The sequence below is a fragment of the Daphnia carinata genome, chromosome 6 (genome assembly GCF_022539665.2).
Source record: "Daphnia carinata strain CSIRO-1 chromosome 6, CSIRO_AGI_Dcar_HiC_V3, whole genome shotgun sequence".
Lineage (NCBI taxonomy): Eukaryota > Metazoa > Arthropoda > Branchiopoda > Diplostraca > Daphniidae > Daphnia > Daphnia carinata.
In genome coordinates, this window is record NC_081336.1 from 5,731,839 (window position 1) to 5,756,290 (window position 24,452).

The 24,452-nt window shown below is 41.2% G+C and overlaps 2 protein-coding genes across 2 annotated transcripts; both read left to right on the forward strand.

Annotated features, from left to right (window-relative positions):
• Window positions 1–9,699: 9,699 nt before the first annotated feature.
• On the forward strand, window positions 9,700–14,012 carry LOC130703307 (integrator complex subunit 6-like). The gene is made up of 13 exons (XM_057524795.2): window positions 9,700–9,816; window positions 10,154–10,231; window positions 10,408–10,647; window positions 10,760–11,072; window positions 11,149–11,333; window positions 11,405–11,557; window positions 11,721–11,948; window positions 12,010–12,259; window positions 12,324–12,518; window positions 12,611–12,747; window positions 12,871–13,426; window positions 13,523–13,696; window positions 13,764–14,012. Exons 1-13 carry the CDS (start codon window positions 9,700–9,702, stop codon window positions 13,931–13,933), a joined length of 2,796 nt encoding a protein of 931 aa, XP_057380778.1. The 3' UTR covers window positions 13,934–14,012.
• A 1,675-nt stretch (window positions 14,013–15,687) lies between these two features.
• On the forward strand, window positions 15,688–19,768 carry LOC130703308 (RNA-binding protein FXR1-like). Its single transcript, XM_057524796.2, has 13 exons — window positions 15,688–15,804; window positions 16,105–16,157; window positions 16,225–16,378; window positions 16,510–16,673; window positions 16,821–16,914; window positions 16,979–17,121; window positions 17,197–17,344; window positions 17,404–17,685; window positions 17,785–17,897; window positions 17,955–18,202; window positions 18,842–18,970; window positions 19,051–19,146; window positions 19,207–19,768. Exons 1-13 carry the CDS (start codon window positions 15,754–15,756, stop codon window positions 19,443–19,445), a joined length of 1,914 nt encoding a protein of 637 aa, XP_057380779.1. The 5' UTR covers window positions 15,688–15,753; the 3' UTR covers window positions 19,446–19,768.
• Window positions 19,769–24,452: the final 4,684 nt, after the last annotated feature.

The window sequence follows — 24,452 nt, forward strand, 5'->3', positions numbered from 1 at the left end:
TCTCAAAAAAGATCATCGAGGAATTGCTGGAAAACGGTATCATACGACCGTCACTCTCTCCATGGGCCGCCCCAATCGTACTTGTGAAGAAGGAAACAGGGGATGACCGGCTATGCATAGATACCGAAAACTGAATGCAGTAACAAAGAAAGATTCCTTCCCCTTGCCAAGAATCGACGACGTGTTAGACCTTCTACACGGCCAGAAATGCTTTTCCACCCTGGATTTAGCCTCCGGCTACTGGCAGATCGAGATGGAAGAAGCGTCTAAGGAAAAGACCGCCTTCATCGTGGAGAACAACCTGTACGAATGGAACCGCCTCGCGTTCGGCCTCACCAATGCCCCAGGGACATTCCAAAGGCTGATGAACTTCGTTCTACAGGAAGAAATTGGAAAGACATGCCTCGTTTACCTAGATGACATAATCGTGTTTTCAAAGACCCACGAAGAACACATGAAGAACTTGGGCAAGGTGTTCGCACTGCTGGAGAAAGCGAATCTCAGGATAAAACTTTCGAAGTGTAAGTTCCTAGCGAAGTCAGTACAATACTTGGGTCACGTCATTGCAACAGACGGAGTGGCACCAGACCCAGCTAAAGTAGAAGCAATAGCCACCTACAGCAGACCGCAGACCGTCAAGGAATTGCAGTCCTTTCTAGGGCTGGCCTCGTATTATCGTCGTTTCATCAAAGGATTTTCTACTATAGCCCACCCACTACTATCTCAGACAAAATCAAAACCGCAAGACAAGATAGTGTGGGGTACCGAAGAAGAGAAGGCCTTCGAGTTCCTCAAAAACTGTCTGACATCAGAACCCATCTTGGCCTACCAAGACTTTACGAAAGAATTCATGATCTATACCGATGCTAGCGACTACGGGCTCGGCGCCGTTCTGTCCCAGATGCATGAAGGAAAGGATCGGCCGATCGCTTACGCGAGTCGACACTTGAACAAAGCCGAAGCGAACTACTCGACGATCGAAAAAGAAGCTGCGGCCGTAATTTTTGGGATAAAACGCTTCCGCCACTACCTACAAGATGAGCCATTCGTCATTATCAGTGACCATCGACCACTACAATGGCTGCAAACGTTCAAGGACGAAACCGGCCGACTCGGACGATGGGCCATCATGCTGGCAAACCTCAAGTACTCCATTAAGTACCGCCCCGGCAGAGTACACGAGAACGCCGACTTCCTATCGCGGATTCCCATCAACGCGGTTCAGACATACCCGAAAACCGACGATATTATGCTGAACGAGCAACGAAAAGACGCTCTCTGCAACGACATCAGGAGGTACCTAGAAGATGGTGCCCTCAGCGAAGAAAACAACAAGGAGATCTGGGTAAAGGAAATCGACCTATACTCGATCTCCAACGGAGTGCTGTTCCGCCGGAACGAACCAACATCTAAGAAGAGGAGACCCTTCGCCCAACAACAAGTAGTAGTACCCCTTAACCTAAGAAAACCTCTGCTACAAGAGTACCACGACTCTCCAATCTCCGGCCACTTAGCCTATCAAAGGACCGTCCTATGGCTGCGGGACAAGTATTACTGGCCGACGATGCTCTCGGACGTCAAAGAGTATTGTCTGGCCTGTGCACCCTGTGCCCTCCAACGACGATCTAATTTACGAGCCTTTTTGAACCCGTTGGATCTCGCGTCAAGACCATTTGAGGTACTGGGAATGGACTTCTTAGGACCCATTCAACCTCACTCACTGCAAGGAAACAACCACATCCTTGTCATAACCGACTATCTCACAAAATGGGTGGAAGTCGTTCCGCTCCCAGACCAAACAGCCCTGACGACGTGTAAAGCCCTAATGGATAAAATCATTTTATATCATGGACCCCCAAGGGCGATAATCACCGACCGCGGGTCAAATTTTACATCCGAGCTCTTCTCGTCATTGTGCAACAACCTACAAATCAAGCAACTGAAGACAACTGCCTACCATCCCCAGACCAATGGACTCACGGAAAGGTTTAACAAAACGGTCGTGGAAATGCTACGAAAATACATGGACCAAGGGTTCCCGAAATGGGAGGAGATGCTAGGACCAGTAGGATTCGCCTACAGGAATTCGGTACACTCCTCTACCTTAGAAACACCGTACTTTCTAAACCACGGTCGCGACCCTACGATGCCCATCGACCAATTTCTACGGGCGCCAACAACAAATATAATCACACCTTCGGATTACAAAAGCCAAATCATGCAACGTCTGCACGAAGCCTTCCTCTTAGTCAAAGACAATCTAGCCCAAGCCAGGGAACAGCAGCGAGCCCAGTACGATAAACGTGCTAAGGAATACGACTTCAAAGTAGGAGACAAGGTCCTCATCGACGTTAGGACCCCGATGGCCGGTACCAGCAAGAAACTTATTCCACGATTTGCGGGACCATACCGGATAATCAAGGTGCACAGCAACCAGACTGTAGAAGTCCAAGAGTGCCCAGGTAAACAAACACAGCGAGTCCACGTAAACCGAATCAAACCGCTGTACGAGTCCATGATCTGGAAAGAAGAGCCGACCGTCGAACACACAGATCCTCGCCGACAGACTTGGACTACTAACCTCCCCGGCGAATTGGAACTCCCAGCCCCAGTTACCCTGGAAGAACACCTTAACCTCGACGAAACGGACCTCATAGACTTCCACGGATGGTCTCAGCCAATAGAAATAGCTGGAGAAGAAATCCCAGTCCACGAGATAATACCACCATCAACAAACCCTGACCCTCCTACCCCACTCATACCCGCCAAACCACCCTTACCCGAACGTCACCCTGGTCTCCGACCCCGAAACGTCCTTAGACCCCCGCCTCTCTTTGAATAATAAACTTTACTTTAGCATTAGAGTAGAAAGACGTAGCAAACAGTTTTGCGCAGAAAGCCAATCGTGCCCTTGTTTTATTGTCATTTTTTGTGTAGAATAGAAATTTTACGTTATTATTGTTCTAAAAAAAACCCTGTCATGTCTTGTTCCCCCCTTAGATTTTTTATGATGACTTTATTCGCCCTTTCATCCCCCACCCTCGCGGCTGCTTTTAACGTAACCGTATGCAACTGCGACAACGCGGTGAATCTGGGGTTCCTCAAAATGGAAGAGGACGAGTGCGCGTACGAAGCGGCACCCACACCACCAACGCCGGTGGCGTACGCCATCTACTCCTCACTCCCAGAAGTCAAACGGTTCGCTGGACACACATGCAGCATGTGGGAAGTGACCACAACGGTGTACAAAGACTTCCTGCAGTGGAACCAAGTGTCCCACAGCCGCAAACCCATCGAAGTGGACGCAGCGACATGCCGACGGATGAGAGATTCGCGACAGTGCCGAGGAAAAGCCATGGACATCGTCGGTCCAAACGCTTTTGCTCTTGAGGGCTACCCGTTCGTAGAGACGAGTTGGTTACAGACCACTACGGAAAAAATGACCAATTGCCGCCTCGAAGAAGTAACCCTACAATCGGAGTGCCCAAACTGCACCATCAGCTCCCCGCTCGGAGATGCCCCTGGGGCAGCAAGCGGTTCCCTCCAACACAACTTGGTAACCCTCGTATGGGAAGACACCTGGAAAGAAGCGAAACCATGCGAACTGAAGATGATAGGACACGGACTCGGCGTTAAATACACAACGGATAATGACACCATTTTCCGCGTACGTGACCCATCAAAACAACTAGACTTCATATACTCAATGGAGAACCGCTCCGCCTGCGACAACCAGACCTTGTTTGCGCTTCACCCCGTCCTGGGCATGGACAAAGTCGTCATCGCAGTACGAGAAAGCCCCGAGATGGAAGAAAGGACCGAAATAATAGCCAACCAGTCGAGCGAGGCGGTACCGTCATTAGCGCAGGCAGAGATCGAGTATGCAAGCCACACCCAATACATCAGAGATTTCGCAATGGAAATCTCCAATCATCTAGCTCGTGAGATACGTAGTCTACAATGCGAAAGCCGCAGGGCAGCCTATCATGCCGCCACGACAACAGCCCAATACGACAGCTGGCTAGCGGCCACACATCTGGATCTTCCACTCTGCACCAAACTGGTAACAATAGGAACCTCCGTGTCTGTGCTACAGTGCTTTCCGCAAAACGTCACTTTCGAAACTGTCTTCACGCCTTGCGGCGCCCAACCTAAGGCGGGGAACAGTACGATCAGCATAGAAGGATGGGAGCTCACGAAGTATTCCGAGTGCTACTGGCACGCGAACTTCGTCAACTTTAACGGCAAGGCCCACGCTTTCAGGAATAACACTTGGACGCCTGTGAACCCCAGCTTGGCCATGCATGGCCGACGCCTAATCGACGCGACACCACTAGAAATCGACAATTCCCTAGGCATGATAATGCAGTTACACCCCACCATAACATCGCACCCACTGAGCACCTCCAAAATCATGGCCGATATCTTGGCATACATCCAGCTCGGATACGTCACCGAAATGTCGGGAGAACGACATACAGACACCATACTCATCCACCCAAGCCAAGCAGGGGACATCTCCTTCATGGCAAGACTCGGATCCTGGCTCCGGAGCTTCGGAATTCTATCAGGAGTAGGAATGGCAATTGCCTTAGCCTTCCGGTTTTGTGGATTGGGTTCGCTTCTAGGACTCTACATTCCATGCTGTAGGCACTTCAATCCCTGCAGCTGGTTAACACCGCCACAATCCATTCATCGAGACATCGAGATGGGACTCCCAGCTGCTTCTGCACCACCACCGAGCGCCCCGGTGACTATCGTCAACCTGCCTCCCACATCGTCGACGGGATTGAATGGCGCACCAAGACCCACATCAAATCAACAATACTTCGCACAACCATCCGCATACCCCCTGCGCCTTGCACAACGAAGAGAAGCAGCCGCCCTCCTACCCAGCCCCCAAAACTAGCCAATGTCATGTCAATGTCAATATCATGTTAGGATCGTAGGCCCTTAAGGCAATAGCACTAGTTGATCATAAACTTGACTTAATACCGTAGAATGATTTAATACCCCCACGATGCCATATCTCCAACCCCCCGCCAACGTACTGTAACCCTACCTAACTCTACCTTAGGACCCCAACCTCGTCGGCCACAACCTCGGACCCAAGAAGCCATAGCGGGGACGGTCACGCCGCCTGGTGGGTCACTGACGAAGACGACGAAGACATTCTTTACTGCGCCGATTACCCTTCCAACGACAACGGCACACAGCACGCCACGACTCACTACGAAGACGAAGAGGAAATTCTCTACTGTGCGGACTATCCCCATGACGACGAGGCCATGTACGATACCGACACTACAGACGAGGCCTCACTACCCCCGGAAGATGTATTTTGGGCGGAAAACTCTTTCTCTTCAGGCACATCGACCGTCATTCTACATTTAGCAGAAGGTGCAGCCGTCAATCGCCAGGAATCGCCGTACAGTCTGACGCCAACCAGTGATGAAGAAGAAAGAGGTCTGAACCTTGCGGCGTTAAACGACAGTATTGCTAGGATACGGGGCGAGAAACATAATGTTAGCGTCATCAGCAGCCATTATTCGCTGGACTCCGACGAAGAGGATTTCGCAGCAGCACGTTATGTCGAGCGACAATACCTGCTCCCCTCCCAAAGGAAGCACGGCAACGGCTGGGCAACCACCAGTTGGGAGGATTTAAGAACCGATCTGTGGAGCGACATGGAGGACCCGGGACCGCGAACATCCACACCGACGAGTGATGGCGAATCCTGGAACCGACCCTAGGCGCCAGATGACTATCAAATAGACCCGATTGCGAGGCGCAATCTTCCAAGGAGGGGAGTCATGTAAGGACTCTCAATAAACTTTAAGCTCAATAATGTAAGAACCCCGACAAACGTTAAGTTCAATAAGTAATTAGATGATCTGATTTATAGCCCTTTGTTGCTGCTACCCCCTCTGCCTCCCCTACTGACTATTTTTTGTCTCTTGTTTCGTTTTAAATCACCCTTTTGACGCATAATGGGGGGTCATCGACAGGACATAAATCAGCTGACCTCGCTTCTCGCGTAACACGCTGGTTCTGTTCGACGACCCCACGCAACTTAGCGTTCCCACGCCGAGTTGGCGTTATCAAGCCACCGCATGGTATAAAACCCACGCCGGAGTTATGCTCAAGAGTCAGTCTTCACTTAGTTGCCCAAGCGCAGTAGTCATAGAAATAGTTCTTCAGTTTTCTTTTGCCTTGTTCCGAGTATTGTGTAACCCCGTATTGTCAAAGTGCAATAAACTGTGACGCAGCGCTATTACCGACGTGTTTTCTATTTCCTCCTTACCAACGTTCCGTCGAGCCGACGATCCATACCGACGCCGCCCTCATACCTCGACACTACGCCACCGCACCTCTAGCCCTTCGGAACCATGGTTTCCATGTAAGTACCTCACTTCCCCTGCCCTTCCTAGCTTTCTTTCGTGTTCTTTTCATATCCGGGCAGCCGACGTGACTGGCTGCCGGATCCTAACCACTATAACTGTGCACCACCCATCCAAATGACCAGAATATTAGAATTTAAGTACTAACCTGACCGTCGTCAGTATTGAGTGTTATTTGTGTTGTGTGCTTTAATCCCCCAGTCGCGTCAGACGTGACCGGGGTCTTGATTATTGCAATATACTGGCATGAAAACCCCATGTCATTTTGATTACAATAACGGCACCGTTTTGGTGCCGTATATTGGGTGTTAAACTGGTGCCGGTTTTCCGGTGTTTGGGGGCAGAAACAGTGTGCGAATTCGTAATGAATTCGATGGGAATGGGGCACCAAAACGGTACCTGACATACCTAAACCCGGCACCAAAACGGTGCCAAAACGGTACCGATGTGCTATTAGGGATATAATGAAACCCATGATGTCCTGTTAGGTAATTTACCAGATTACCGTTTTTGGAACTCTCCAAAAATGATATTCAAGATTGGGGCAAGATAGGGCTTCCACTATGCAATTTTCATACGGGTATCACCTAGAGAACTGTCCGTAAATTTTACACAATACCAGTCTTTCCCGATGATTCGCCAAGAACCAACACTCAATACAGAAAACATTTTACAGAATGGCGTGGATCTGAATTAGTTTACATGCCAACGAATGGGTCTATTCAGCAACAAAGCCACATGAAATTACTTTTTTGTGTTCATTTGGTGGCAAGCAGCCACCGCTTAGAACAACGACATTACCACCATTAGGAATGTTTGAAGTAACACTGGGATGCACCGCTCGTACCGAAAACTGTTTTTTTCCAGCCAGTATGGAAGGCAACATAATTGCGCCAAAACTACAAACAGTTGTTTTACCTTCAGTAAAAGTTTTTTTTTACGTGATGTTAATACCACCGATAACCAAAAACATACCTTAGTTGAACTTCCGCGGCAAAACACGTCATCGTGGGTATCTTCAGTCAATTAGGATCCCAACGCTCAAGCTACCCTGTAGCGGAAATGACGGGTGAACAAATTCACAACCTGATTGTGGAAGCAGGAAAGCAAAAAGAATTTCCTCCCATTCGTTATCTCATGAATTTTTCACCTAAAATTTACTTCTTGGCGTTGGAATAATTTTTCTAGCATACAAATCCTTTATGCTCAGCAAGTGGTTAACCGCCCACGAGCAGCGACAGTTCTCTACCCGGAGACCACGGGGAGGAAGAACTGGGAAACAAAAAATCTATAGAAGTTATTAACTACTAATGAAAAAAGACAACGACTGTTCAGGAGAAAGAAACTAAACACGCAATATGCAGCAGTCGGATCCTTATATTTCATTCTTTTAACGATTTGTCTTCGTGATAATATCTTATCAATATAAATTTCTAATTATAACATTGTTCTTCCTCTGATTCTTTTTTTTTCACTGTTCTAGTAATCTCTTCCTTATAAGAGCTCATTAACCTCTCGTACATGTCCTTGTCCTAACATTGCTTCATCTGTTGTTGTTACTTCTCTTCAACTACCCTTTAATGGCCGTTTTTAAAGCTTTTCCGATATTTTTCCTTCTTTTGATTTCTTTTCAAATTATCCATTAATGATTGTTAGTACAGTCGCGTCGCCTGTCTTGAAGAAAGGGGACCTGTCGCGGAGGAAAAATAACAAATGTCGCTATCTTTTCTCAGCGTATGGTACAGTTTCCCGCGAAAGATGCCGTAACACAAGTAGGTAAGCTTACAAAAATGTTGTGTAACGTTTAGCCCAAGAACTCATGCAGCCCTAGGGAAGGGGTGTATGCTTTGTAATAATGGTATAAAAAACCATCTCACTCTCCCATGAAGTTCCCCTGAGCTCTCTGAGTTCTCTTCTTACTCTCTCTCTCTACAACTTGTTCAAAAGTTAAGTATAATCGTAATTTCTTTTCACTTAGAATTGTATTGGTTTTCACTTAAATACAAAATGATAAAGTCAAAATGAAGTCCAGTGTGACAATATTATAATTACATAATAATTATTAATTATGTACGGGCTATGTAATGTTACCTCGTGAATGCTCATTCGAATCGCATTTTAGTTTTTAGATTACAGGAAGAGGTTATTTGTGAAACAAGTGCTACGAGTAAAATTTTAACATGAATACAGAGGCCTAGAATCTAAAGAACGGAAAAGATACTTTAAGACTTAAACGACGTAAATATAGGGTAGAACGTGCAAAAATGCTATTGTATGAAATCTTTTAATTTAATTTTTATTTTTTTATTTTAGGCATTAAAAAGTTTTTGAACCAAGGTTGACCAAAAAACCAAAAACTTGTGGTAATAAAGGGATTAATCAAAAGAATAATTTCACAAATATTAGGAAAACGTTTTTGGTAGCCTCCCTTAAAAACATGTGCAAGGGCTATTTGAAAAACTAAAAGAATAATACACCTTGAGCAGTGCATTTCTTGTCGTAAGCGAAGCATCAATTAATCAGTGTTAATGACTCAATGTTAATCGCTGAGTCAATCTATATTTTAATTAGATTCGAATTAATTTTCCATTTTAATAACAATTTTTTTATTGAATCATTTTTTAAATTTTGATTCTGATTTACTATTTTTGAACGAAGTAGATTAGAATTAATTTAAACAAATGATTTTCTAAAACGAAAATTGTTTTGTAGTAAAAATCGGCCCCGATTGGCTCTAATCCGAGTCCCCTACCCACCCCAAAGAAAGCCAATCAGGGACTACTTCGGTAATCGGGGTGGGGTAGGGCAAATTTAGGATTTGTTTTTTATTTTAATTTTTAATTTTGTTTTTGATTCTTTTTTTTGTTTTTGAATATAAATTGGTTAAAGTGAATTTGTTTTTGTTTTTTTTAGCCTGTGAAATCCCGGATTTTGATTGCATTTGTTTCAAATCAAAATTTACAATGATTTGGCCGATCAGTTCCATGAAAGTTGTGAACTAGTGTGAGCTAACCACATCACAGCCACCGAGCCGCAGCTCTTGCTTGAAGGAGGTAAGTAAAATATGGGAATCCTGCACTTAGAATCCGCACTTTACACTGTCCCAGGGTGTAGCCGAACACCGGCCATAGTTTTTCAGTTTATATGTGTTGGCGTAGCCTTCAAGTCGAGCTTGTTAGAATAGCGGTCATGCTAGACTAAACTTGGTTTTCGATATTGGTGCATTTTGATCTTGCGGAAGATTTTTATACGAAATAATTACAAATAAGAGTTGTAGGCTTTCCTGTTCGCCACTAAGATGACCATCATCGTCTTCCTTGTGGATACGTCGGCTTCCATGAATCAACGAGCCTACCTTGGAGGGCGTCCTTCGCTGCTGGACGTGGCGAAAGGCGCTGTTGAGACTTTCGTAAAAGTAAATATTGGCATCTTTTTACCACTATTCCACTAACACCAAAATTGGTTCGTGTTTTTATTTTCAAAATGAATAAACAAAAGAAGAGTCATCTACTTGCAATCCGTAAGGAGCTTAATAGGGAATGCCAACATGTGAAGTTAATGAATAAAAACAATTTTATCTTACTTCATAGTATGATTATGTAAGAGTGTTAAATTTTCAGTTTTTCTAATTTAAACATATACTATGCATTAGTTTGTTTCATTATCATAATAGTGAACAAAGCTTACAATAGAAAATGTTGTGTATTAAACAAGTATTTACTGTGGTGTACATGAAAGTTTTCTTCTCAAAGATTAGGCAGCGATCCCCTGAGAGCCGTGGTGACAGATATATGCTCCTTACATTTGAAGAACCTCCATTCAATATCAAGGTATAGTTTGAAGTATGATGAATTCACAATATTAGAAATATTATTTAATTTTTTCTAAATACAAACAAATTTTGAATTCAAACCTGTTGAACAACTACAGTTTTCTTTTAGGCATTTTAAAAATGTAATGTTACCTGCATTTTTTAAAAATGTTTATTGTATGTGTCACTGTACAGGCTGGATGGAAGGAAAATTTAGGGACATTTATGAATGAGCTAAAGAATCTGCAAGCAACTGGGTTGTCAACATTGGGTGTTGCACTGAAAAGTGCATTTGATCTACTCAATGTCAATAGAATGCAAACTGGTATTGATATGTATGGTCAAGGAAGACACCCTTTCTTTTTAGAGCCAGCTGTAATAGTAGCCATTACTGATGGTGGGAAGCTTGCTTACAATGGAGGAATCCATGACGAGGTTGGTAGTTTATCAAACATTTATAGAAAACTAATATATAACTATTGACATAGTGTGACTTTGCATCATTGTTTATTATTTTTAAACGCACATTATTCTTTCATTTTTACAGTTGAACCTGCCTATGAATAACAATATTCCTGGTGCTGAGTTGACGCGTGAGCCTTTTCGGTGGGACCAGCGGCTCTTTAGCCTAGTTCTACGACTTACTGGAACTCCACCCCTTGAAAGAGATCCAATGGGATTGGTACCAAGTGATACTTCGCCAATAGATACCATGTGTGAAGTAACAGGGGGACGCTCTTACGCCATTACTTCACACCGGATGCTTATGCAATGTGTTGACAGTTTGGTTCAAAAAATTCAAAGTGGTGTAGTTATTTATTTTGAAAAAATAGGACCTGATCCTCCACTTTTAGCTGAAGGTTTGCGTTAGCAGCAATTCTGAATCATACATGTTTAATTTGGCTACCTTTTTGCATCGTTGAACAATTAAAACAGGGAAAGCGGACTGTACAAATGGTGAAGTTTTACTTGATGAAGATAGTAAAGCAATTTTTTCAGGATCATCTTGGCAAGTTTGTAGACGAATGATTTATGTACCACGTTCTGCACAAAAAGGATTTGCTGTTGGATTTTGGCCTATTCCAGAAGCTTTCTGGCCTGATGTGAATGCTCCTTCCCTGGTACGTAAATTTTACGGTGGTCTTCTAATCGTGTCCACGTGCAAGTTGTTGATGTTTGATCTTTGCCACAGTCTCCCCGAACTGCGCATCCCGTTGTCCAATTCACGTGCACTAACCAAGAACCCATGATAATTGAAAATCTTCCGTTTGACAAGTACGAAGTGGAACCTTGTCCATTGACTCAGTACATTCTGTCAAGGAAGCAGGCGTCCACATGTTGGCAAGTGTGTTGCTATTTTCTTTTTTCAATTACATTTTTGCTCTGCTTCTTAGTAAGGTTATTATTGTATTCAACGTATATAATGTTATTATATCCTGTACTATATAAATTTATATATATTTTCCGTGACATCTTAGAAACGATTCTTCTGCTTCCTCTTGGCCTAGGTGTTCGTTCCAAACAGTTACCGAAGCTCTGAATCTGGCCATCCATTTGGATATCTTAAAGCTAGCACAAATTTGCAATCAGTCAACCTTTTTGTGATGCCTTACAACTACCCGGCATTACTTCCGCTTCTGGATGAACTTTTCCGCGTGCATCGCCTGAGGCCAACAGCTGATTGGCGAGGACATTTTGCTAACTACCTGCGAACGATGCCGCCATATTACGCTGCGGTAGGACAAAGTGCTTTGCAAGATCGGATGTTTCACTAACTTGTTTTCTTAAATTACGCAGCCCCTACGCCGTGCTCTGACTAGAATGGGTGCCCCGAACTTAGCCTCTACTCTGATACCTGAATCATTGGACAACAATTTGAGTTATAGTATAGTCAATTATTTGAAGAGACTCAAGCATCAAGCAAAAGTTGAGTTTGATCGAGTTTGCTCAGAAGTCGGGAGAAATCGACAAGTTGTAGTTGATTCCATTAAGGTTATACCAAGATCCGCATTTCGGAAAGATTTTATTTCTAATCCCACGCTTATAGGTATGATAAGTTAATAAGTGTTGAAGCAAATTGTGTTTACCGCTTGATGTCGTTTTTCTGATAGACAAGTTTCTAAACTTACGGGACCAAATGAGTGATTTCCCTGGTTTTGCGTTGGCGTTGAAAGAACGAGAAATGCGAGCTCAAAATCTTCGTAATCCATTCGATATTCCACGTTCCACTCTTCTCGATCAAGTTGCTAGAATGCGGGCAAATTTTTTGCAGCCTTCCTTGGCCCACACTAGATTGCAAGACGAAGGTAAATAAGTAGATTTTTTAACATTTCCATTATTAGTTAATTTTATTAATTTTTTTGGGAAAAACTAATAACTTGCTTAAAATATCTGGCAGATGACGTCCACAGTATGCCTGTTGGTCAAATGGGAAACTATCAAGAATATTTAAAACGAATAGCACCTCCTCTGCGAGAAATCGAATCTACACCTGTTAGACAACATATGTTTGGAAATCCTTTTAAAATTGACAAGGCAAGCTTAAGCTTCGGTTTTCCCCGGATATAACAAATATCTTAGAAGAAATTTCGTACCCGTTTTCCCCAATTTTATGTCTGTGGCGTGTGCTCTTACATTATGTATTGTTTTGTTTTGCAGAGGATGATGGTAGACGAAGCTGATATTGATTTGGTTGGTGGCAGCGCCTCGCAGACTAGTGGACGTGGAACCAAACGACCTGCTGAATCTCCTAACCCTATTCCATTTAGGCCGTCAAAGAGAAAAGCTGGGCCGCTGCCACGCGATTTGTGTGTCCGACGACCATTTACACCACTGTCTTCAGCCTCAACTTCACCTTCACCTCCGCCCTCTCCAATTCCGTCCTTGCCGGGAGATGTGCAAATTAGACCTGACAGTCATTTACCTGGTGTTAATTCACCCGTTTTCCCTTCACCAACAATTGATCACTTCGATAGCGAAGATGAATCTCATTCACTAGTAATAGCCGAGTGCAACATCGACGCGCCACCTGAAACATCTCTTGTCAACGGATTAACAAAAACTACTTCTACCCTTGAAGATGTGCCACCGTGCGAACTTCAGATAATTATTTCTCCATCTCTTCAAGCTTTGCACAATAATGGTGCAATAGTAACTCCCGAAACACTGGTTCCTGCTTCAGCAGCCAATCATTTCGTTAATGGAGATGTAAAAGGTACGAAAATTAAGACTGGAGCTTTGACAGAGCATTGCCTTGAAAGGCTTTCTTGATCATATAATGTAAATATTTTATTATCGTATTTACCTACAGATCTGTACGCCAATCATGGTAATACCAATTACGCTTTTCTGAATTGTGTCAGCGGAGTCGGCGACCAATTGCCTCTAAATGGAACTTTGTTACGGCCCGAGATTCAAGAAATACAACAACACAATCTACAAGTCAAATCCGCTGCTTGCCGCGCAATTAAACGACCTGGAAGAAGTGAATTAACTTGTCAGACTTGCTATTGCAATCGAAGTCCCCCTAACAACTTACTCTATTATTTCAGATTTCAATGGCGTCTTCAATGAACTCTCACGTCTGAAGGGGTCATTAGACTTGCGCAAATCTATAGTGATGGATATCGTCAACGAATGCCTGCGGTTTAAGCGTCGCATATTGGCAGATCTTGTCAAACAGTTTCTTAACAGTCTGGGAAGAGATCCAGAAGCTTTATAATCGTTGAAAATTTTCATAAACACCGTACGGACATATAGACAGACGTTATTCACAGCATCAGTAAATTGTCCAAATTGTGTGCTTGATTTCGGAATATATTTCATGCATTTTTTCTACCACAAGCAAAGTTATGTGGCTGAACTCGCAGTGAAATGTTCTAATAGGCTTCCATGCCAATCTGCCCCTATTTGTTGAATTCCACGGTCTACTGTCTGAAGCTTGCTGACAGTTTATTTAGTCTGATCTAGTTAAAGTTTTCCTTGACATTCCGGCATAGCCATGACTAACGGTGATCACCGCGGCTGATTAGTGATATAAAACGAAGCAAATACAGTATATATTACTAATAAATAAAGTAATCAATAAAAGATGCTGACATAATAACCGACAGATGATCATTCATCAATGCCGACTAAATGCTGAACTGTACTAAGCTGGAAATTCTCATGTATGGTGACATAAGGTGAGCTCTAAACTGTGAGTTGTCGATGTGGAAGGCACAAGGTGAAACACGGCAGTCAATTAAACGGCGGACGTCCTGAGAGGCTTCGAAATATTCGATAGATTTTTAAGCAGTGCGACACATTAAGGGTAATTTATAAAGGTCATATTACCTGTAATATAAGGATTTTGTGTTTTGATAGAAAATTAGAACTACACATGCCATATAGTTTGTTTAATTTGAATCAATTGCGACGAATCGCCTAGTTTTACGCTTAAACTTCAACTTCGCTGTCTGCATAGTATACATTAAGTCCATTAGTGGCATTTAAAAGGAAATGTTTATTCAGAAAAATTGTTGACAATATCTAAACAACTTCCGGTTTTCAAGCTTTCGTAGCTTTTTATGAAAAAATGTGAAGCACCGCTGATAACAGTACATTACGCCAAAAGTGCGTCCGCGATTACTATTTATTTGTTGTTTGGTCTATGGGCGTATTTAGGAAAAAAAAATCTTTTGGTCCCGGTGAACTTGACACTAGATTTAGCGTTACATCTATTGCACATTCGTGGCGCATTTATTAAATTCATCGGCCAAATAAACAGTTTTTCATTTACCAGCCTCAAAAGTTAACAAGTGTCGCTGCCACAGATTGCTGCTCCAGAAAAAGTCTTGCAACTTCATTCCTTACCCAACGCAATTGTAGACGTAGTAAATAGAATTTGCTTATTTACTCGATTAGTCGATGTCGACTAATCGGTTAGTGCGTTAGGACCAGTAGAAATGTAATGGCCGTCAAGCATAGGCAAGGTTGAAAACTTACTACCAAGTGCAACCAGCAAGGCTACAGAGAAAATTGTGTTAGTCAAAATATATTGATTGAATTACATTCGACCGTCTAGTTTGAAATTCGACAATGCTAGCAATGACGAAGTCGAACTTTACGCTGTCATTAACCCCTTGTACAAACCAAAGAGATTCACGAAATGTCGTGTTGAGAACTGGCACCAAAAATTTCTCTTCTTGAAGTCATACGATGTCGCACAGGACATGTCATGTCCTGTCCTGTCACATGCCAACTTAACTTAGCTAAAGCATTAAATGTATTTCGCAGGGTGAAGGATCGTAATTTTAAAAATTTTCAATCCATTTCAGAATGCTCCGTATTAACTCCATGATTTGTTTTGGATGATTATTTGTTGTTTATAAAAGCCCCTTTTTGAAGCATCTGTATATTCAGGCATGAACAGAGATATTCAAACTAAATGTAAACATTAAAGCTTTAGAATAAATCTGGCAAATGGCAACAATTAATTGGCAAATGGTTCAAGCAATTTGGGTTTGATGTAACTGGCAACGGTGTTTGAGCTCGAAGAAAATGGAGGACCTTGCCGTTGAAGTCCGGGGTGAAAATGGGGCTTGGTATAAGGTGAAAAATAAAACATATATTTATCAGTTTCTTTTGTAGGGCCAATTAAATATTACTATTGTTTGATTACTTTGGATTGCCTTATATTCAATAGCAACATTGTTTCCAGTCTGTTATCTTTGTGTAAAGAAAGCGTCGGCAGTGAATGAACCGGCCCTGCCCTTTTTGATATTTTAGCTTGTTTGGCAAAATCTCATTACCTTCCGTAAAGCAGAAAAAACACATGAAAAATGTTACAATTCTCCGCTGTTTTTATTTGGTCCATCGTCTGTTGCTAACGTTCACATTCATCTTTTGCAGGCATTTGTCACCGATGTTCATGAAGATGAGATATCTGTAGCATTTGAGAATGAGTATACATTTACATGGAATTCTTTATTTCAGATTAACCTGGACTAATATATATTATGTTTGAATTAGTTGGCAGCCAGAGACAAAGTTTCTCTTCTCAAGGTCTCGCTTACCTTTGAAGGACAGTAAGGGTCCATTTACATTTGTAGAAAATCAAGAAATTGAAGTTTACTCAAAGGCAAATGAACAGGAAGCATTTGGTTGGTGGAAAGCTGTCATAAAGGTTAGTTCTAGATCCTTTAATATTTTTCAAAATCGTAATTAATGTATTTGAAAATCACTAGTATTTAAAGTGAATCCCCTGAGAGGTTCATGCTGATATTTTATGTTCCTTTATTTACATTTCTTACACAGATGATCAGAGGGGAATTTTATGTTGTGGAGTATGTTGGCTGGGAAATGTCATATTCAGAAATAGTACCTGGTGAAAGAATTCGACCATTGAACACCAATTCTCCTTTGACAAAAGCAAACTTTTTCAAATTTGAAATTGAGGTGCCTGAAGAATTACGTGAATAGTAAGTTATTGTTTTCCCATCAGCTATTTGGCTTCAAGCATATTATCAGCAACCATTAGCTTTAGTATTGATACATTAACCCCTGCTGTCCCACACTTGAGCATGTGTGTTAAACTGTTAAATAACTGCTATTCTATTTTATAATAGTGCTAAAAGAGATGGAGTACATAAGGAATTTCAGAAAGCGATTGAAGCAGCCGTCTGTCGATATATCCCCGATAAAGGAGTGCTAAGTGTTATGGTAAAAACTCCCACATCTTTCACCTACGAAGTGTCTGACTGATTGTTGAATTACGTTTTATCAGTCTCGACACGAGTCCAGCCGGAAGCGCGCAGGTCTTTTGCAGGATATGCATTTTCGTAATTTGACGCAAAAAGTGGTGCTGCTCAAAAGAACAGAAGAGGCTGCGAAACAGCTTGAATGTACAAGAACACATTCTAGTGGAGGGTAAATATTATAACTTTATGAATTTGGCACAATTTAAGTATTTTATTAATTAAATGAATTTTTTTTTAAATAAAGGTTTACAGAAGAATTTACTGTGAGAGAGGATCTGATGGGATTAGCGATTGGGGCACATGGAGCAAACATACAACAAGCTCGAAAGATTGATGGAATTACGAATATTGAGCTATTAGAGAATTCCTGTACCTTCCGAATCCATGGGGAGGTATTTCGAAAGAGTTACTGCTGTTTGAAATTATTTAAAAAGCTGTATTGATAATTCAGATTGAGGAATCGGTAAGGAAAGCTCGTGGAATGCTGGAATACGGCGAAGAATCCATTCAGGTGCCTCGATTTTTGGTCGGAAAAGTCATTGGTAAAAACGGACGTGTGATTCAAGAAATAGTGGACAAGAGCAACGTTGTGCGCGTTAAAATTGAAGGAGACAACGAACCCAACCCTACTCATCCTCGCGAAGATGGATTGGTTCCATTTGTATTTGTAGGCACTGTGGATTCCATAGCTAATGCCAAAGTCCTTCTCGAATATCACTTAGCACACTTGAAGGTAAGGAATTCCCTGTTTGACTCCTGCTAGTTTCTTTTTTGGTTTAGCCTTCCTCTAGGCGACCTACTAAGTTCCAGGCTCATTGTTGTATCATTCCAGGAAGTGGAACAATTACGCATGGAGAAGTTAGAGATCGATCAGCAACTTCGTTCTATTCACAACAGCAACCTTACGTCAGCTCCTGTGTTTCCTCCCCCGCGGCGTGTGGATAGGTTTGTACTTTTTCTAAAATTTGTTTTAAATTATTTAACAACAACAGAGTATTTCAGAGGATACAGTGCTGAACCGGAAGGAGGAGGTAATCGAGACCGAGGAAGTCTAACGCGTGGCCGAGGTCGAGGTGGAAGAGGTGCACCTGTTAGTAGTGGTCGATTTGGTGAACGATTTCATGTAGAGAGAAGTGGGGTTGCATCGTCGGTTAGAGGCCGTGGAGCAGCTCGAGGTCGAGGAGAGCGACCCGAACGGGCTGATCGTGTGGAGCGGAACGAACATGCAGAAAGAGGAGATCGTGACAGCGGTAAATTCCTTTTTCTAAATCTGTTCAGTTTAGCATTTGAAAGCAAAACAAACGTTGGGCACATGGCTTTCAAGTTCGTTTTATGCGTATTGAGGTAAAAGTTGAACTTCTTTACGTTACGTACTATACGTACCATTTTCTTTACTTTTCTTTCCATTAACTGGCACCAGTGGACATGTATTTGATTTGCTAACCGCCAAGTAGCTTCTTCTGTAAGTATCCCTAAGCTCTGGAAACCGATTAGGAAAATTGTGAATAATTTGTACATGACAAACCGGTAGTCTCGTGGGCGTCGAAGAAGTTTTTGAAATTGGTCGGGAATGCTACTCAGCAAAAATTCTACCATTTTCCCTTTGGGATTTGTTCTTTAGTGGAGGAAGATGAAAAGGATATCGTTAGAACGAAACAATGCAAAACGTTTTGTCATAAGTCAGTAGCCAACGAATGACAATTTATGCATCTATGTCTGGTAAGAGTTGTGGCGTCGGTTAATATTTGTACAATCATCAGGTAAAAACTCCTTAGTCAAGTAAGAATGCCTTTTTTTTTTTTTTTTTTTTTATTCTGTACATCGACGTTGAAAATTATTCTATGCATATTTTTGCTGAGTGCCATTAATTTTGTGTTGTTTATATGTAGCTTTTCGAGGTAGATCAAGAGGATTTCGTCGTGGATTTGGAGATCGTATGATGGATACAGAACGGCGTGGTGAAGAGGAATCGGCGCCAGATAGTCAAGATCTTTCGAGTGCTGCTAGTCTAGATAGGGGTAAGATCGCAAATTATGTTTTGCTTGATTTTTTTGCATTCTAATATATTTCTTTTCCAATCATTAAAATCTATTTTTAGATTCCGGCTCAAGCAATGAAGAATCGGGCCCTGGTCGCCGTCAACGTCGTCGTCGACCGCGCAAAGTGGAATCAGAAACCAATGGCCGATCCAACAGTATACATATAGATTTGTTTGTCGACTAATAAGTATGGACTCATCGCTTTCTCTTTTTAGTCCTGGACAACTCTTCAAGCGGTTCTCGTTTGCATTCGGCTTTGTCTAGTAAAGAGGGGACGCCGGCTGAAACTACTACAAAAAATGCTTCGCATGCGGGATCCTTACATTCAGCTGCGGCCTCTGGGCCTCCCCATTCGCGCGATCAACGTAACAGATACGATAAACCGGGTGGTAGTCGCAAACCGATAACCGATCCAAAGGTTCATGAAGAATCTGTTAATGGAACCACAGCTTGAAACTCGGGAAGTAAAATTCGTGAAAGGAAAATTGTTTGTGAAAGGTGGCTGTTGAAAAAAAAAGTTGCGTCAATTGTTGAGAAAACAGGAAAGGTTGTTTATTTGCCCTGGAACAAAGTAAAGAAACCCAGAAGCGTTCGATATCAAACAACACAAGCGAAGTTGACAATGTGTTTCGCGAAGAAAAAATCTGTTGAAATCGCAACGGTTCTAAAAATGATTCATCGATAAATCTTTACCTCTTTTCGTAATTACCCTTCGCACCACCACCGAAATGTGTCCCATCCACTTGAATACACTTGCTTATGCTGTGTACTGGATAATTGACTCTAGGTGTGATAAACAAATTCACTACAATGGTTGAACAGGATTTTTTAAAACTAATGGGCGAAGATATTCTGAAGATTAAGTTATTCTTTTTTTATACTGCCTGGTTTTCGCGTATAATAAACTAAAGAGTGAATGGAATGCGTTGTGTTAACGCAGGCACATTTTGTTTCTGTTTCTTCGTACAGTGTTATACCACACCGTTTTGACGTCTGAACGTAGAACTTCAAACTGCTTAACAATACACCTGGATGCTTACGCGCTGATGGAATATTAGGATTTCCCTTCTTATCGATAAGAATTGGATGAAAGTCACAAGTAATGTCAAACCTGATATGCATACTTCGTTTGTACAAGACAAACTGCCCTAGTTGCGGTTCATGTTCGTAAACATAACTTACTGTAGCCATCTGCTAAGGCCGAACCGGTGGCATGATGGTAGAGCCTCGCTTTTTCTACTGGCATAATATCCAGCATCGAAAAGACCATCAACCGAGACTTATTGGAACTTCAGATTTTTATAAAAAAACAAAAAAATTTTAATCTAAATGTCTGACAAAAGCGGGCCTATTCGTTAGGTTCATATTTGATCCAATCCGATTTCCCGGGCATAATTTGTAGGGTTCTATTTTGTTCCGTACTATTCCACCTCCAATCTACGTAGATCCGTGGGAAACACAACCAATCACAGAGCTTGTTATTGTATTGTACGCCATTGTTGGACTAACATGTTTTTGCTGCTGATCAGCTGTGCTCTTTGTACTTGAATTTCACTCTATATATATTGTAATTAAATAGATAATAATATTTAAATTATTTAATTTCTTTTTTGGACTTTTGCCCAATTGCTATCTGCTATGTTTATAAGTTTTTGGAAGTTACCATTCACCTAAGCTTTAAAAAATGGCTTCATTCACCGGCTAGATTTTTCTCAACACTTTCAAAGATCCTAACCAACGTTGTAGTTGGTTCAGATCATTTCAGATTTTCCACTTTCTGATTGGCTTATACAGTACCCGCCCTTAGTATCCGAACACCAAGGGTTTTTGGGGCTTTTTTACACGGTGTCTTATGACGGTAGGGTCCTTGCGCAAAGGTAAAAAAGGGCCAGTAAAAATGACGATAAAAAAATAAAATTTTGTTCTGACGTTAATTAAATAATGGGCTATTTGGCACTATTTTTTTTAATTTTTTATCTATAAGACTTTTTGACTTACATGCTAGTCATGTATTATCCGAACACCGCCTTGATCTTATAGGGTGCCTAATGACACTACCTCATTTTTTAGAATTTTTTTTTTAATATAAGGAAATGTTTTCTAGATGTCGCAATTACATTAATCGATAGGATATTCATTAAACTATATCCCATTTTAGTAGTATAACTTAATGTCAATTATTTTAAGAACGGGAATTTTTTTAAGTGAAGACTGTGCTAAGTTTTTCCCGTCAAAAATAGTTTATCTTGTTCCCACTTGAGGCGCTGCACTCATTACGCTTTTTCAGACAGCTAACACAGTTTACTGTAAAAGCAGACGTATTTCTGTTTGCTTTTACGTATTGAGTTCACTCTAAAAAATTTTCTTCACTTTAAAAAATTCCCGTTCCTAAAATAATTGATATTAAGTTATATTACTAAAATAGGATATAGTTTAATGAATATCCTATCGATTAATGTAATTGCGACATCTAGAAAACATTTCCTTATATTAAAAAAAGAATTCTAAAAAATGAGGTAGTGTCATTAGGCACCCTATAAGATCAAGGCGGTGTTCGGATAATACATGACTAGCATGTAAGTCAAAAAGTCTTATAGATAAAAATTTTTAAAAAATAGTGCTAAATAGCCCATTATTTAATTAATATCAGGGCAAAATTTTATTTTTTTATCTTCATTTTTAATGGCCCTTTTTTACGCTTGTGCAAGGGACCCTACCGCCATAAGACACCCTGTAAAAAAGCCCCAAAAACCCTCGGTGTTCGGATACTAAGGGCGGGTACTGTATATAAACGGTAAATTCCCCGATTGGAAGGTAAGTTCTACATGACGTCAGTGGTACGTTTCTTTGTGTTTGTTTTGTACATTTTTCATTCCAATTTTCACCGTTTTTCTGGCTGCCAATAATTCGGTCAGTAGACAATCAACGTAACTTACTGTGGTGCCATCTTCCGTCAATAATGGATTCTGAAATCATTGCCGCTAAAGAATGATTCATTCTTTCCACAGCTCCGTTTTCCTGAGGATGATAGCTGTATGTCGTTTTGCGGCTAATGAGTAATTTATTGACCAATGCTTGAGTTAAGTCAGCGACGAAACATTTTGCGTAGTCGATGATGATTTGCTCTGAAGCTCCATGGCGTTGAAAAATTTAATTTACGAAAAATTCAGCGACAACTTCTGCTTTGGTGGTGGTATAGCTTTTTGCTCAACCAATTTAGTCAGGCAATGAACTGTAACAATTATCATTTTTTAAAACCTGGAGATGGCAGGAACGGACCTAGCAGGCCAATATCACTTTTTAAAAGGTCTCTTCACTTTCATGCTCTACAGAAATTTCGGTGGCCTATCTGGGGGCTCCTTTCCTGACTTAACAGTTCACGCAGCTCTGAGAGTCACGCGTTATGTCAAGATGTATTTTCGTCCAAAAGAATCGACTGCAAATTCTGTGTAGCGTCTGCTTGATGCCTAAATGGCTGAAAACGATGTCATCATTCTAAGCGTGCAGAATTCATTCATGGAAATCGACAGGTAGGGAAGACTGTGGTGAACCGGGACAGTGGATGAAGTGGGAGAGCTGGAGGAAAAATAGTAAATATGGATTTAAAATTTCAAATAAATTGTATAGTATTTGTATACATGTTTTCTATTTAAGGAAGAAGTTTGAAACGAAAAATATGAATGATTCGAAACGTTAAAATTTGTAAAAAATACAGAAGCTATTTAAAACTGACAAAACGGTATTTTCTTCGTTAAGTTTTTCGTCGCGTTTTAGTGTTTTTCTTCGCAACAATACAAGTAGTTAATATTTTCTACATACAAACGTTTTGTTTATACATTTCTCAACTCTCGTGCAAACATTATTTAAATACAACTTGAAATACGATTAGCTATCAGTTGGTCACCGAATCCACGGGTGACTCTGGCGGTGGCTTAGACACGGCATGCCGTACGCCCGATACACGAATGGGTCATCAGTGATAAAATGGTACTATCTAAAAAAAAATGGATAAATTTTGTATTTGATTGTTAGAATAACGAAAATAATAAGTTTTTTACCGTTTAACGATATTTGTAGAAAACCACTAGTACCTGTCTACCTCAATATATTCCATTTTCTCTGTGTAATAGTTCCTTTTGTGAGCGTTTAATTTATGTTGAAAGTGCTTGTTTTCTTCTTCACTATTCCATCAAAACATATCTTTCACTTCAGTAGCCTGGGGTGCAAAAGCCATCTATTCCTAGAAATATTTTCAGCTAGCGATTATTACTGTGCTCCCCGTACAAAACGGTAAGGTCGAATTTTGGCGATGCCCAAATACTAGCCTTATCAAGCCTTCTCGTCGCTAGCTTGCAGAATATTAAGCTAGGGATACGTTTGGGTTAGCTTGAGTTAAGTGGAGTAGCGTCAGCGGATTAAAATTAAACTTGCGTGCAGCGCAAGGTATGAAACCGCAGGCCAGCCGTTTAGCTTACGAGAGCCAAGCAATTGGAATTAATGTAAGCTAGAAAAAAGGGGGTTACAAAAATATATATGATTTAGCATTGAAACAAAATCAAAATAAGCATTGGCTTGAAGAGGTAGGGTAGAAAACAATCCCTGATCTCGTACTACGTAGGAGCTTCATACTGTGGGGCAAAAAAAAATAATAAGGTGTCTAGACTCTACACCTAATTCCACCCTAGAGACTAGAGTCTACCCTAGTTCCATCTACCCATAAATTTACATAAGTTTTCAAAATTATTCGTTTAAACTGACCTTTTGGTTTTATATTTCTATTGGATTCATACAGCAGACATCGATAAAAGATACAGCCCTAGCTCAGTTATAAAACCGGTCTGTGTACTTATCTATGACTGAATGGTTCTAACGAACAAAGCAACCGATCTCAGTGCGACCAATCTCCGATTAATTAAAAATTTGATCGTAGGGGAGAGTGGGGTGAGCCGGGAAAGTGGATGAAGTAGAACAGCTGGAGGAAAACAAGTAAATATTGATTTAAAGTTTCACAAAAATTATATAGTATTTGTATACATCTTTCCTATTTAAGGTAAGAGTTTTAAACGAAAATGTAAAAAAATACAGAAGTTATTTGGAAAATAAAAAAACGGTATTTTCTTCGTTAAATTTTGCGCCGCTATTTACTGTTTTTCTTTTCAATAATTCAAGTAGTTAAAATTTTATACATACAAACATTTTGTTTATCCATTTCTCTACCGTTAGCAAAAAAAAATTATTTTAGGACCGTTATTTTGGGCCGAAATGGCGTTCTTGTCAAAAGCTTTTATTGGGGTTGGTCGGGACAGCAGATGGGCTTGAAATAGGACAGTAGTGGGTGGAGTTGAAGGCGGAGCTCCAAAAAGCGGAAAACAAAAAAAAATTATAGTACTATACTAAATAGTAGAAAAAATTACCTATAATTAAATTTATTGTTGTAAACAAAATATTTGACGGTAACAGC